This window comes from Electrona antarctica (assembly GCF_951216825.1).
Source record: "Electrona antarctica genome assembly, chromosome: 22".
Lineage (NCBI taxonomy): Eukaryota > Metazoa > Chordata > Actinopteri > Myctophiformes > Myctophidae > Electrona > Electrona antarctica.
Window position 1 is genome coordinate 26728365 of NC_136805.1, and position 16930 is coordinate 26745294.

The 16930-nt window shown below is 45.0% G+C and overlaps 1 protein-coding gene across 1 annotated transcript; it reads left to right on the forward strand.

The window, feature by feature from the left end:
- Positions 1-5470: 5470 nt before the first annotated feature.
- On the forward strand, positions 5471-12508 carry LOC306915063 (transcription factor Sox-9-B-like; the record flags this gene model as incomplete). Its single annotated transcript, XM_079492309.1, has 7 exons — positions 5471-5509; positions 6546-6779; positions 7044-7240; positions 9161-9254; positions 9862-10156; positions 10718-11091; positions 11921-12508. 7 exons carry the CDS (start codon positions 5471-5473, stop codon positions 12506-12508), a joined length of 1821 nt encoding a protein of 606 aa, XP_079348435.1.
- Between the last annotated feature and the right edge of the window lie 4422 nt (positions 12509-16930).

A 16930-nucleotide genomic window follows, 5' to 3' on the forward strand; every position in this document is an offset into this window, starting at 1 on the left:
TGTGACCAGCCCCAAACAAAGAGGCACAGATGATTGGCATTGGCACCTATTTTTATATAAAGCCATTGCTGGGATGCTCCCTGACTATATTTGTTCCATGATGAAACCGAACAATAGCACCTATCAGACCCGCTCTAGTGATTTCTTAAGACTCAAGGTTCCTCAGGCCCAGACAGAGTTGGGCAAGACAGCTTTTTCTGTCAATGGCCCAACTTCATGGAATGAACTCCAAAACTCCTTAAAACTGAGCTCCCGGCCATCCTTCGGTCAGTTCAAAGGAATGCTCCAGAATATTTTTCACCGTGATTGCTCCTGCTTCAATACACTGACACCACGCTAGACAGGAACGCCCAAAAACGTCACATCCGGTTTTAGCCTGGGGTAAGAATTTTCTATGGCTGCCAATGCAACTTGGTCCAATCCTTAATCACATACGGACAAACATCTATGCCGATGCAATCTAACTTGCGGAGGCCTTGTCCACGGGCAACAGATCTTTCAACGTATGGCATTGCAAATACGTTTGATAATCGCTACTCTGCTCAATATTGTTTTGAAAATGGCGCAAATTGCATTGCAGTGAACGAGCGCAAATCACAACTTCCCCCGGTTGTGGGCGGAGTCACAGTTTGAGGCGCTGTTTACGCGCTGTGGTGTCAGTGTATTGATTTATTTTACTGATGGTTGCTCTGTATAAAGTTCCTTTGTAATTTACCATGATTTATAATGTTGTTTGATGTATTGTTTTGTGACTGTATTTTATGTATTGTAACCTCGGCTACGTTGAAAATGAGGGCTTGCCCTCAACTGTATTCCGAGTATAAATAAAGGTGAGAAAGAAAAGAAAGAAAGATGAACCAAAATAAGAAAGAACCTTCTTTCTGCAAACAGTGTGACAAGAGTTTCAGTCGGATAAGTAGCCTACGGCAACACCAGCGTCTGTCTCCACACTGGAGAAAATCCTTTCCATTGTCAACAGTGTGACAAGAGTTTCAATCAGTCAGGCGATCTAAAGGCACACGCTGCGTCTCCACACCGGAAAAATCCCTTTCCTCTGTAAACAGTGTGAGAGGGGTTTCAGTCAGATGAGTGATCTACAGCAACACCAGCGCACACTGGAGAAAAGCCTTTCTTCTGTAAATAATATCAGAAGAGTTTCACTGAGGGCAGTATTATGCGTGTCTTAAGTACCAGGTCTTATGACTTAACTTAAGACCTGGAGGCGTGGTCAATGCTGTTTGGCCACTCAGAATAGCCAAATGGCATTGATCACGCCTCCAGGTCTTAAGTTAAGTAATAAGACCTGGTACTTAAGACACGCATAATACTGCCCTTAGAAGTGTTTTAAGTAATCTTAAGAAACACCAGCGTGTCCTTACTGGAGAAAAGCCTTTCTTCTGTTCTGTAAACAATGTGAGAAGAGTTTCAGTGATTTAGGTAATCTTAAGACACCAGCGTAGTCCCACTGCACTGGAGAAAAACCCTTCTACTGTGCACACTGTGACAAGAGTTTCAGTCATTCTAGCATGAAGGCACACCAGCATAACCATACGTTGTATACGTACAGATTACACATACAAACCGTAGGACTTTTCCAACTGTGTTATGTTACTGATTTTCGTTTTTCAATGTAATGGGAGTTCTCAGGCATTATAATTAACGAGCCCTTTGCAGCTGTGCCTCTGCCTTTGATGTGCTGAGGTCCACTGTGCACACTCTGTCCCAGTGGTTGACAGGCTGAAGTGCACTGTGGCAGAAGTCAGAACAGAAGCCGCAAAATGTATCGTGTTGGATAAATGCATCCGACATTCGTTGCTGGTTGCAATGGAATATATAATATTAACATCAAAACAAATGCTCCACATTAATTCACCACATCGCTGGTCGGTCTGCCCCAGGCTTAACTAAGAAAGCATCCAATCAAGCGGTCTCAAACTTGACGTGTGTCTCATACATAATGCGGTGCTGACTGGCAATTTGTATGGTTTGCGAGAACTCAAAAAACACGAATATCTACGGATCTGAGGAGGACGCGCTGATTCTCCGTGTTATCGGGTGATTGTACGCTTTGGATGATGGAAGGCAGCTTTCTCTTTATCAAAAAGGAAAGGTGGTGAGAACAGAAGGTACAGTATGGAGAAGTAAGAGGTCATCATAACATGTATTCCCCAATCTTTCCAGGCATGCATGGCCCCAAGTAGGCCGGCACACACGTACACATGTACAAAACAACTCTCATACTACTCACTTTACTGAAAACATGACAGCAAAAAAAGAAAGAAGCAAAGACATGTGAAAAGGTCTCCACTTTTGCTGTCATTTCCTCAGTTCTTCAACATCTGTTTCCATGTCTGTTCCTTTAAAAAATCCTCTGTTCCTACATTCACTGCTAATGGAAATTGACACGTGTGTCATGGTGCAGTTCAGTTGGAAGTAGACTTCTCTGTTCTCCTGTACAATGCTGTTTACTTCCTGGTAGGAATCACTGGTCACATTCCTGTGTCATGTGTTCTTTCCCATCTGAATGAAGTGAGCCTCTCCTTATTCTTCTCCGTATTTCTTATTATTCTGTTTTTCTTTTCCAGTGGGATTGGTGGCAGTGAACACACTCATGTTATTCTTTTCCGTTGCTCTTGGTAGTCATGGCTGCCAATTCCCACCTGATGTCATGCGGGAGTCCCGGCAGCTCCACGTTATACTGAATAACTGCCAACTTGCATAACGTCTTCAGACTAGGGCTTAAGTCTAAGGTGTACAGGTCATCCATTGACGGTACCTTGTGGCTGTTTCCTCCAAAGAGGATGCAGCGATTTCCCACCATGCAGCATGCAGTATTAGTCATCCTAGGTGGGCCTCTCCCCTTGGGCTCAATGTTCTTCCAGGAGAAGGTCTCTGGATTGAATTTCCACAGATCATTGATGTTCTGGTAAATGTTGCGGCCACCAAATATGTACAGCTCGTCATTGTAGGAAAAGGTTGAATGACCCCAGCATCCTTCTGGATGGAGCTGTGAGGATGGCGTGCTCAGCCAGAAGTTGGTCTCTGTCTCAAACACTCGGATATTGTTGTAGCCTTCCCCCTTTTCCCCACAGCCCCCAAATACAAACATCTTTGTCCCGATTATGGTAGTAGAGTGAAATGACGAAGCAGGCGGTGGAGTGCCGCTAGTGTTCATCAAAGACCAAACCATTGTGCCGGTGTCCAACTTGTAAATGCCATTAGTGTATCCAGTCATCATGATGTATCCTCCATAGATATACATGACCTTCCCCAAGACACAGGCTGAGTGGTACTGCCTCTTCTCTGGAACCGTCCCAGAAACCCTGGGTTTGTACCATCTGTGGGTGTCGACTTCAAATGCATAAAGCATGTTGCATAACTCCCACGTGTACTCAATCCTTCCCCCCCAGATGTAGGTGATGTCTTCTATCAGCACAGCAGTGTGGCCCCATCGCATGGAGGGAACCTCAGGGGGGCATTCTCCTCTCCCTGTTGTCACTGGGGGCAGCTTCATCCAGCGTAAAGACACTGTGTGGAAGACATGCACATCGATGTCATCCATGTAGTACATGTAGGTGTTCTGAACACAGTATCCTCCAAAGGAATACACCTTGTTGCCCACTGCCACCGCAGCATGATGGGCCCTCTCTGGTGCTCCTTTCACATGCAGTGTCCAGTGCAGCATTTCACACACCAGCACCCGCCAGTGGTCCAACACAGTATTTCACACAACCGGTACCACCTCCAATAACAGTGGAGGAATCAGGTCTTTCTTCAGTACCATTGCGTGCTAACACTTATACTGGAACAGAGGCGCAAAGGCCACATGAAGCTCTGCCAATGTGTGAAGCCAGTTTTCTTGTCAAATCCTAATACCTCCTTGCTTCCTCCAAACTCATCCACTGTTACCTGGTAATCGTTAACGTCCCAAATGTTAATTCAATTTTAGAGGAAAAGAGAGCGAGGAAAGAGAAGGCTTTCCAGGCCACTTAGATGGAGCAAGGATCAGTGATGAATCTGATGATACAAATGATCCAGGTTGGTATCGGCTTCCCAGATTGGTAAAACCCAACCCATCAGCCTTATTGATTGGCCAAGCTTTACGTCACATTTGTGCTGCTGCAGCACTTTACAGGCAAATGCACAAAATGTCTATCTGTGTGTGGGTATAGGACAGTTTTTGAGCCCCTCCTATGAACACTTGCGCCTACACCTTGCGTGTATGTGTGTCTGTCTGTATGAGCACAGAATAAGCTCAGCTGATTGGCTGAGCACAGAATATGATGTATGATGATGTATGATAATAAGAGCGCCCCTAACTTCACATGAGTGTTATTTTCATGACATCCGTATCTCCATATTGACTATTATTAGTGTGGTTGCTGTAGGAGAAAACTATCGCACACCTAGCAATCAGGCGTATGCACAGTGGGTAGGCCAGTGGACATCAAAGAAAGCAATAAGGTACACCCGCACACTGTGTATCTGCTCGGCACAAGAGTATTGTCTTATTTAATGAAGCAACGTTTCGGTCACTATAGGGACCTTCCTCAGGCATTAGTGTGGTTGCCCAAAAGGCAAACAGACTATAGTTATTGTCACACTTTTTTATTTTTATTTTTCTGGAGTAACCTACCTAACTTCCGCTGTGATTGGCCGAGCTTTGCATAACGTTTGTAGTAGCTAATTGGCTGTTGTTGGTTACGTAACCAATCTATGTTTTACAATCGTTTATAAAGACATAAATTCCCTTGCAGGGGCAGAAGACCAAACTATTCAAGGGTTATAGACATTTTCAAATTAGGGAGGGGCCTATGTAAGCGACTGCGGCAACCACACTTTGCAATTTTTCAAAAATTGCGACATTTGTAGTTACCCACTATTATTCAGACTCAGTAGGTACCACAGTGGTAAAATGGGTACTCTGACAGCAAGTGCAATGAGTACTGCAGGGCATTGCATTCCCAACTTGCAGTGTTCCCGACTTGCATTGTTTACGGGTCAACCATTGGAGCTTTAGATCAATGACATTTGCAAAAACATGTCGGCTCTGTGAATTGACTAGGGTTCATGTGACATTTGTGCCATAATTGTACCAATAGTTAGCGGGGGCGATATAACAGCATTCCTTTACAGAGCAACATCAGAATCATTCAACATTATACACTGAATTATACATCTGAAAGGAGTATACACATACATCCTGATCCTACCTTGCAGCTGTGGAAGTGGGGGGTACAAGGTGTGGTATAGTGGCGTACAAGGTGTACGTGAATGATAGTGATCAGATTCAGGCGCAAGTCTTGTGCTTCTTGTCAAAGGTGTGAGGGACATTCAGGACACTCATTCCACTGACACATGTATGCCTTCTCTATAGTGTTTGAACGACCACATCAAGCACGAGGTGGACTCATTGATAAGCTGTAAGAGCAAATGAGCAATTGGTTTTGATAGCACAGCGGTGAGCTGGATGCAATCCTATCTGGAGGGGAAAGAACAGGTGGTGGAGGTGAACGGCACACTGTCTCCCCTTCCCCCCAGTGAGCTGTCATGTTCGACCAGGAAGCATACTTGTAGCTTGAAAAGGCCCTCAGCACTGAACTCGGTCAAATCTCAGCAAGACCGATGGATGCATGGGTTTTGATTGATTGATTGATTTAAATATTTCTTAACAGTTTGCAGAATTACAGTACATTTCAAGCACAACTCAATACAAAGACTGTTAACTGTGAGAGTGGACGACCCAATAAAGCATCACTTGTTTACAAGAGGGTCCACCTTGTTCAATCCATCAAAACATTTAGAGTTGATTGCTTGCTTGCTTGCTTGCTTGCTTGATTTATTGATTGACTGATTGATTGATTATTTTGTTCCACTTAGGGAAATTACTGTAAGGTTTTAATAGAACTGTGCAATGTGCATGTGTGTTTCACACTCTCACCAGCCAATGGAATGTGGGCTTTCCTCCGCGGTTTCTCTCTCTCTCTCTTTCTCTCTCTCTCTCTCTCTGTTCCTTATAAAGCAGTCTGTTCTGCAACACTCTCCATTTAAAGCGGTCGCTGCGTCGTGGAGGATTGTTTAATTAACTATGTGAAGTGAAGCCTCGCAGAAGGAGACATTCATTTCTCCTGTTTCACACACCTCTGCTAACACACTGAGACAAAGACAGAATATTATTATCGGCTTCGTTTCAGCTGAAGGGTCACGGCGATTATACCAGAGGAGTTGTATGCATAAAGACATTCTGCTTTCCAAAGAAACCCGGCTTTTACCACAGAGCTGGAGCTACAGGGGCGCATTTTACGCATTTTACGCAGTTGAAAGATTCTGGTTTTCAAGTTTTCCTGGCAACGGAAAAAAACAGCCTTTATTATTATTTTAGGAACTGCTTCCGGGCGAGTGAAATATACAGCTTTTATTATGAGAAGGAGGCTTGTCCCTTTGGAGAGAAAACCACACTCCCTCCCGTTGATTTTCGACTCTTTATCGTGAGAATTCCAACCCGTTTGGGTTTGTGTATGATCCTCCTGACTCCGTTTCTGCAGATGTCGGAGGACGACAACAAGGGTCTCTGTGACGCTCCGAGCACCAGTGCGTGTGACAAGGACTCCCCGTGTCCGTGTCCGGCGTCCCCGGGCTCGGACGCAGAGAACACCCGGCCGTCAGAGAACCAGGGCCTGATGGCCGCCAGGGACTTCAAGAAGGACCCTGTCCCTGTCTGCTCTTCCGATCAGGACGATGACAAGTTCCCTGCTTGTATCCGCGATGCTGTGTCCCAGGTGTGTGTGTGTGTGTGTGTGTGTGTGTGTGTGTGTGTGTGTGTAGGGTAGCCTATTCAATATCTTATTCAAACTAAGCCTACAAAAGTATTAGCCTCATAACACTTAAAAGTAAATTAACTGAATCATGCATGTAAACTATCATGTTATTGGACTATTATTGATCTGTAACCACTTCATTTTATACTTAGACAAGAAAAGTAAAGTGAGTTCAGTACTTAAGTAAATGTACTTAGTTGCTTCATACATCACATGGTGTCCCAGGTGCTGAAGGGCTATGATTGGACCCTGGTGCCCATTCCGGTGCGCAGCGCGCACGGATCCAGTAAGAACAAGCCGCACGTCAAGCGCCCCATGAACGCCTTCATGGTGTGGGCCCAGGCTGCCCGCAGAAAGCTGGCCGACCAGTACCCCCACCTCCACAACGCAGAGCTCAGCAAGACCCTGGGCAAACTGTGGAGGTATTCATACTGTTTATTATAGTTTCGATCTATTTGATCTTTGATTGATTGATTGATTGATTGAAAATTGTATTAACAGTTTGCAGAATTACAGTACATTTCAAGCACAAACTCAATACAAAGGCTGTTAACTGTGAGTGGACGACCCAATTAAGCATTACACTTGTTTACAACAGGGTCCACCATGTTCAATTCATCAAAACATTAAGTACAAATAGACACTTTCTATATAGACAAAGAACAGTACAGGAATTCATCATAATGGAGGTAAAAAGGGAAAAGAAACAATACAGTGAAGGGAAAAAGGGGGGGGGGGGGCGGGGGGGATTCAGATTTTACGGGTGCCAGTTTCGAATTGCAGCCATCCGTAGGTGCCCTTTGAGAGCGGTTTTGAAGGAGTCAAGGGATTTGCATGTCTTAATGACTGTTGGTAGGGCGTTCCACATCTTCATCAGGTCAGGTGATGATGAAGATCAAATAGATCGAAACAATAAAGAACGTCTTTCTTGTACCTGTGGTGTGCGGGCTCCATTCATCATCTGCTGAAGTTTCTTTAGCCCAGCACCCAGCCTGTCGATGTGCGTATTCTACGTCCACGCTACTGTTTATTATACAACAGGTCGTTTCGAGGAAGCAATCTGATTGGTTGAAACAGCCATCTAGCCGTGCTTCAAACGAGCATGATGGAACACCTAATCAAAACTAAGATATCACCTGCTCTGTTCTCCCATGAGCGCACGCAGCAGACTCGGTGGCTAGGCTAGCTATAGTTTCTTGGGACATTTGTGGTCGTAGTATAAGCATAATTCACCGCATAATCAGTCAAATGGCACAGATTATGCAGGGTAATATATTTATTTATTCAAAAAGGGCGCATAATCGCGCAAACATCCTGCATATTTCGCAACTTCCTGCATATTTCACCGCATAAAATCACATATTAACCTGCACCACAAAATCAAGGATTTCAGCCTGCATAATCATGGATTTTTTATGTATGGTCAGTGATCATTGTTAAAATATAGTGTTTGTTTAGTAACAGTGTAGCTCTATAATGTCATCATGTGATAGTCATCATTGTTATAGATTTATTTTTAGTAACAGTAGCTCTATCTTTATTGTGATGGTACTGCTCATTGCTATAGTGTTTGCTGTACTAATTCACTGTGTGAAATGTGAATTATTTGCTGACTCAGTACATTTCTGCTGTCTGTCTCTAGAACTAGTGCCAAGAATGCATTGATTGATTGATGACCGTTGCTGATTGAGTTTTAATTGTGTGATGGTGAAGAGAGAGAGAAAGAGAGAGAGAGAGGGAGAGAGAGAGGGAGAGAGAGAGAGAGAGAGAGAGAGGGGGAGAGAGAGAGAGAGCTAGAGAGAGACAGAGAGTAGAAAGTTTGCTCAGAACAGAATCTTACTTTGTTGAACGATGTCTTGGTGTTGTTCACCAAACATAATCTATAAGCCCACAAGCATCACATCCGCAACATGTTGTGGGCTTGTAGGTCGGTTGATTCATACTACAATGGTGTAGATCTGATTTGCAAGTGCTGGCCTAAAATAAATTCTACCATTTTCCCCCATCCATCCATCCATCCATCCATCCATCCATCCATCCATCCATCCATCCATCCATCCATCCATCCATCCATCCATCCATCCATCCATCCTCCCTCCCTCCCTCCCTCCCTCCCTCCCTCCCTCCTTCATCCATCCATCCATCCTTCCTTCCTTCCTTCCTTCCTTCCTTCCTTCCTCCATCCATCCATCCATCCATCCATCCATCCATCCATCCATCCTCCCTCCCTCCCTCCCTCCCTCCTTCATCCATCCATCCATCCATCCATCCTTCCTTCCTCCCTCCCTCCCTCCCTCCCTCCCTCCCTCCCTCTTTCATCCATCCATCCATCCATCCACCAGGCTTCTGAACGAGGGGGAGAAGCGCCCGTTCGTAGAGGAGGCAGAGCGTCTGCGTGTTCAACACAAGAAGGATTATCCAGACTACAAGTACCAGGTATCTTTATGACTTGATGTTCTATAGATTCATATGTACACAATGTTATTTATTATACCAGGTACCCTAGTGGTTCTCAACCTTTCCAGCTGTCCTACATTATGAGGCAACCTGTCCCTCTGAGTATCTTAAATGTCAATCTCATTGAGATTTGCTTAACTGTGACTTCTTCCCTGAACCATCCCAAACTAGCAAAGTGTGCTGAGCCTGGAATTAGTGTGTTGGTGGGCCATGCGCTTAAGGCTGAGTAGTTGTGTCAGTTTGGGAGGTCTGAAGCTTAGTTTCTAGTGACATTAAGGTGTTGTGTCTGCCGTCTGGCATCTTGCAATCGGAACCCATTTGGTAAAAAAAAAGTCACGAAAACAGGAACTCTATAGTTCCCACCCCCTTTTTAGTCCACTTCCTCTCCGGGTGCTTCTGTGTTTATTCCAACTAACAACATTGCATGTAGTGCAACAGATTCCGCTCTTGACAGAATATGCAGTTTAGTATCCGTGACAAAATCTGGCACCTGGGGAAAACTAATTATGCTGTAATTAAAAATGTAAATTCTAATTGTAATTATATGCACATACATGAAAATGATGATGTAAATTAATTTAAACAGCCCCGGCGCAGAAAGAGTCTAAAAAACGGACATAGTGAGCTGGTGGAGGACGAAGGAGAGACGCAGATGCACGTCATTTCCTCTGACCCCATCTTCAAAGCCACGCCCACACATGATGTAATCTTCAAAGCCACGCCCACACATGACATCATCTTCATGACCACTCCCACACATGACGTCATCTTTGAAGCCACGCCCACACATGATGTCATCTTCAAAGCTCTGCAAAGGACAGCAGGCTCCCCTGCATCCAGCATGAGTGACGTGCACTCACCTGGAGAACACACAGGTGTGTGTGTGTGTATGTGCGTGAGTGTGTGCATGCGTGCATGCGTTAAACGCACCAACAATGCAGCTGTACGGAAAGCTTGAATTATCCTTGAATTAACCTATTTAGAAAAAGGTGTTATACGCACCACTGTTTAGTGATTTCCAACAGGTACAGGCTTTAGTTCCAACATACTATTGGTCCGACTGTCATTAGACCGACAACCTACCTCAAACCCTAACCTAACCATAACCGCAAGCACGGGAGCAGACCATGTTCGACTGTTGTTTCCGAATGTCGGACCTTTGGTATGTCGGATCTGCGTGTGCATCCCATTTCCATTCTAACCTCCAATGCTCCATGCTGCTGTCCCGGTGGAAATGTGATGCATGTGCATACTCTCTATAGGCTGTGTTTGTCATTGTCACTCCTACAGGCTGGCGAGGGACCTGTCAGTGGGGAATGTTGGACGGGAAGAGTAGTTTGGGGGCTCCTCAGTACAACAACAGTGGCAAGCAATGGGAGGAATTCATTGACATAAAGATGTGAATTAATTCTCTCTCTCTCTCTCTCTCTCTCTCTGTCCAGTCTCCCAGGCACCCCCAACCCCTCCCCCCACCCCCAAGGCCGATGCCGTGGGCTCAGTGAAGCCGGACACGAAGCGTGAGGGCGGGGTGTGCAGAGGGGGCGGAGCCATCAGGGTGCGTTCGCCGGCCGAGGTGGGCTGCCCCGCCTCCCCCTCTGTCGGCGTTGGCGGGGCGGCGGCGCCTCGCCACCTCAACATCGACTTCGGCGACGTGGACATCGGCCAGCTGAGCTCCGACGTCATCTCACACATCGAGACCTTCGACGTCAACGAGTTCGACCAGTACCTCCCACCCAACAGGCCACACCCACCGCTGGCCTACACAGCCAGCTACAGCATCAGCACCTTGCCGTTCGCTGGAATGCTCAGCCCACAGGTACTGATGTAAATATCATATAATAGGTTGTATTAAAGACTTAAAGACAGGTCCTGACATGGATGGTTAAAGGGGAATGTTGTACATGGGCCAATTTGTAGAGTGTTTGATCATAAACGAAGAGTAGGTGTAACATTTATTGGATCGACTCCAGGTGCGTTATACTTTTCCGGATGGGCAACCAGATCATTTTAACTAAGTGGTTACAACAACACACACACACACGCATGCACACATGCACATACGCAACCATACACATGCACGCACACACGCACGCTCACACGTCGCACGCACACACACACACACACACACACACACACACACACACACACACACACACACACACACACACACACACACACACACAAGAAAGTTTGTACTGTTTCTATTGTTCAATTGTTTGTATTCTTATAGAGGGTATGCACATGCATAAAGTGAGTGGCAAATCGAGTGGCAAAGTGAGTTTAATGTAATTTAACGTTGTTTAATGCAATCAGATTTTCTGTTTGGATGTATGGGCTGTCAATGCCAGAAAGTAGTTTTTTTGCCACTCAGTAGGCATTCCCGCACAACTTCAAAACTGTAGAACTCCTGTATGATGATGATGTCACGCGCAATACCCTCTATAGCCAAAGATGGGGGTTGTTGCATCTACTGTACCTGTACTCTTAGCATAGTACTTTGTTCTTTACTGAAATGATGCTATTGAAAACAACTTCTTTCCTTAGTCATGGCAGAACTATGATGACAATACAGATGAGGAATTGGAATGTGCCCATGATGACGGCAATGCAGCATCTATACTTCTTTACCATGTATCCCTCCACAGGTCTGGATCCCTAAGGTCCAGAAGCAGAAGCAGCAGCAGCAGGGTCAACAGCACACCCTGACCCCCATGGGAGGAGCCTCCGGGTGGGAGGCGGGCCAGAGGACCACCCTGGGAGGAGCCTCCGGGTGGGAGGCGGGTCAGAGGACCACCCTGGGAGGAGCCTCTGGGTGGGAGGCGGGCCAAAGGAACTACATCAAGATGGAGCAGCTGAGTCCCAGTCGCTACGGCAAGCAGCTGCAAGACTCCTCCCCTCAACACGCCTCCTACACCTCCTTCAACCTCCACTCTTCCCACTACAGCCCCTCCTCCTCCTCAAGCTCCTCGTCCACGTACCCGCCCTCCATCTCCAGGGTGCAGTACGAATACTACGACCACCAGGGCGGCGCCAGCAGACCCCCGACCGCCTCCTATGGCCAAGGAGGGGCGGGGCTGTACTCCACGTTCACCTACGTGGGGAGCCCTGCCTCCCAGAGGCCTGTCAGCGACACACATGTCAGCGACACGCCGCTGCAGAGTGGCCACACAGTCACACCCCCGCCACAGCACTGGGAGCAGACTCCCATCTACACCCAGCTCACCACACCCTGAAGGCCTATTCATTATAATTGTCCCGTTTTCGGCGAAGAGGTGACCACTGTTAGTGAAAACAGAGAGATGTGTTGTGTGAGTGCTGACCACCGCTTCGTGACGTACTGTTGTCGTTTTCGGTGGTCACCTCTTCACCGAAAAGCGGACTATGAATAGGCCTTAAGGAACACATCTACACCCAGCTCACCTCCAGTGGTAGAAAGTACTGCATTTATTTTCTTAAGTAAAAGTAGCAATACTGCAATATAGAAATACTCTGTTACAAGTAAAAGTCTGGAATTAAAAGTACAAAAGTATTGGTACCAAAATGTACTTAAAGTACCAAAAGTAAAAGTAGTCATTATGCGGAAGGTCCCATTTCAAGTTTTCAAACGTGTAAAAGTACTTTGAAAATGTAGATTGGCTATTTTCAAATGGCCAAAATGTACAATGTAACTAGTAACTAAAGTTTTCAAATAATTGTACTGGAGTAAAAGTTTAATATTTGCCTCTGAGATGTAGTGGGGTAGAAGTAAAAGTACTGAAAATTGGAAATACTCCAGTAAAGTAATTTATTTTTACTACTGTACTTGAGTAAATGTACTTTACACCACTGGAGGGAACATCACATCTACAGCAGCTCATCACAATCTGAGGGTTGTGGGTTGGGGTGTGTAATTACCTTGCCATGATGTCTAAGTCCAAATATTGGCGAGATATCTTGCTCTGTTTCTCCGCTGATATTCTTACATATGATTACATTCAATAAATAATTTGTACTGGTGACTAGTAGTAACTAGTTTCTTCTACACTTCTTCGTCTTCGTCTCTAAACTCGTATTGAGTTTTGTGAACTCGGGCACTATGCACACGTATCCATGCACACATTCCAAGGGAGCTTTGGCCCCTCCCCGAATCAGACGCTTGAATGGAAGTAGAGAAGAAAAACGAAACAGGAAATAGAACAAGAGTCAGACTTGTCAGACTGAAAGTCCTCCCTGCCCGTCTGTCCACCATGGGGTCAAGAGCTTTCAGCCGCTCTGCCCCTCACCTCTGGAACTCCCTCCCCCCTGATATAAGAAACATGGACTCAATCACCTCATTTCAAACCCACCTCAAAACCCACCTGTTTAGGCAGGCCTATGATTGATCTGTGTTTTCCGCTGCAAGCTATACTTTATTGTCTGCTTTTGCTTTTAACTGTGTTTTGTGTCAACTGTTTAACTTGTTGTACGGCGCCCTGAAAGGCGCCTTATAAATAAAATGTATTTTTATTATTATTATTATTATTAAGAGTCAGACTTGTGGTTGGCTCACACTGTGCCTTATTGTTGTTAAAATAGAAACACGTCTACTTTTACACACCTCACAGAGTCCTTCAAAATGTTATAAGAATCCTCTGTGAGGACTTACTTATTGGTGATATTACATTAGGTATCATGTTTTAAATCCTTATTTTCTATTTCTGTTCATAATCCAATGTTTGGGAGTGGGTAGGCCTATTACGTCCTGCCTTATAACATACCACATAAATGAACATACGTATGTATATATGAACAACGGTATATGACGGTATGAACAAAATAAGAACAAAATAAAACAAAGAAAACTATCATTTTACATGTAAATGGTCCTGATCATCCTTATGTGTTTGTGTTCTTTTTTCGTATAGGCTATCTAGCTGATTCTCTGGATTCTTTGTCAATTTCTGTATGAAATCTCAACTATGGCTGAAATTGGACTGAACCCATCTCAAAAGCTTTTATAAAATAACCAGTTTTGAAAGTTTGGTTCTAAACCGTTCTGATGGGTTCCGGCAACAGTCGTGTTTCATGTATTAATGAATTTTGTACTGTGTTTTATGAATTCTACCCTTTGTAAATGTATTTGCAATAAAATGGAAAATACTGAAAATAAATAATCTGCCTTTCTATTGTGACATTATTGAGATCTAGCAGATCAGGCTCTGGAGAGATTTATTTTGATTAACCATGCTGGACCTAATATTACTTCACACGAATGAAGTTTCAATCGATCAATCTATCTATGAATGAATGAACCATTGTAAAGTGCTTTGAGCACTTGGAAAAGCGCTATAAAATGCAATTCATTATTATGGATCCATCCATCCATCCATCCATCTGGCAGAATTTCAGTGGGCACAGAAAAAGGGGAAAAGCAATTAATATTCCAAATTCACTCCTTCTGGGACTGCCCCCCTCCCAATCATATTTGGGTGGTCTTTTCACATGCAAAACATAATACAGAGAGAGAGAGAGAGAGACTATGTGCCAACACTGTGTTCATAGCATGCACACATAAACAGATAAATGAGAACAAGAATGTGTGTGGGAAGGACTGTTGACATGCAAGAGGGAAAGTTTGATTGGCTTCTAATTGTCCAAATAGTCCAAAGTTTAACTGAATTATCTGAGCGCGCAAGCGCGTGCACATACATGTGATGTGATGTGAGAGAGGGAGATAATGTGAAACCAAAAAACAGTGCTCCTCTTGCCCTGCCATCCAGGATACAAAAATCATACTCCTGTGATGTGACGTCACTTCTTTAAACAAACATTGTACTCTAAACAAACATTAAAAGTCCATAGACTTGGCTGCCATAATTTCTGAAAGCCAGACGTTGGAGGGGCTAGTGCCCCTCAAAAATAACTAGAGCAAAATGTGACTTATTGAGCTGATAGTGGGAGCTCCGACCTGTGAAGCTCACACAGCTTGTAGATCAGCTATTTTTGCATGTTCGCGCAAACACGCACGCACGCACGCACGCACGCACGCACGCACGCACGCACAATTACAATCAACATCTCATCACAATCACATCTGGTTGGCTAATGACAGGAAGTTTGTAATGCCAGCGACCTGGAAACAGAGCAGAGGTCATGATCTTCAGGAGCTCATCTGTACTTTAAAAGCTGCATGGTTTTGCTACTCAGGTTCTGACATGTACTGTACTTGGTCCTCTCCTTTTTTCCCTGTAAACCAAATCCAGCTCAGCTTGTGGCTTGTAGACCTTTTTCGCAGGAGGTTCTTTCTCTGAATGTTATTCTATGGTGACATAATTAGAATACAGATGCCATAGCATGGATTCTCAGACTCTTCCAGCTCAAGACCAAAAAGAGAACTTTGGTGTCGACCGCTTACAAAAATACATTATGAAGGAGAAAAGTGTTCTCCTCTGAGAGGCTGCATTTGCCTACCCAGGGTTGTGACCTGTTATAGCGCCACCATGAGGCAGATTTGAAACATTTGGGGGTGTCAGATCGTCCTTGGCCTATACTGGGAGTGTGTTTGCAAAGTGTCACGGCAATCTGCTTGTGGCATTTTGAGCAAAACAGGCCCAAAACTTTGAAAGTGGGATATACACGCACGCACGCACGCACGCACGCACGCACGCACGCACGCACGCACGCACGCACACACACATACACACACACACACACACACACACACACACACACACACACACACACACACACACACACACACACACACACACACACACACACACACACACACACACACACACACACACACACAGTATACTACATCTCCAGGTGAGGTATTCATTACATTTAAGTAGTGAGTAATCACATTGATGGTGTGAGGGTGGGATGTTAAGATGACCGTAGTAAACGTACTTAGCTTTTAGTAAAACCAGACCACATCCCTGCAATGGAAACAAATCAACTACGTTTCTAAATATCATCGCTTTTGGGTGGAAACCCTGTACGTCCAAAAGTGTTACTTTTATTTTCATGAAATGGAAAAAAAGAAGGTTATAGAACAACAGTCCTCTGCACATGATGTAAACTAAAGTGACACTATCCCAGACTTGTCCTTGCATCTTGATGACCCCTGAGACTTGAACTCACGGAGAAGAGCAGACGTGCATCCTGCCAGGGGAACACATGACTCACTGGCATTGTTTTTAGCAGGGCGGGGAAAATGGGGGAAAGAAAATTCAACATACGTGAGAGAAAAGGTGGAAAATGAAAACGTGAACGTTTCCTGTCTGTCGAAGGAGGACAAATTTCACTTTTTATTCTCATGCTTCATCATCTTCTTCCTGTCAAGGACTCATTATGAAGACGAACGGAGGCGTATAGGGAGGTTCGAGGGCCAAGCGTCAGTGACTGACAGGTGGGTGAACCGGGGAGACAGAGAGACAGACAGTCAGACAGATAGTCATGCTGTCTCGCAGAGCTTTCACCTTGTCCTCAGGGAGAGGCTGGAGAGCTATAGGGTTTCAGGGAAAATCCCAGTCGACTTACTAAGCCTTCACTTCCTCTCGAGCTGCACATAGATGTGTGGAGAGATGACATTGAGGAGCGGAGAAAATGAGAGATGGAGCCAAGGAGACAATGAGAGAGGGGATGAGAGGTGTCTTCAACATGTTTATATCAAACTGCTGCTGCAGTTTTGC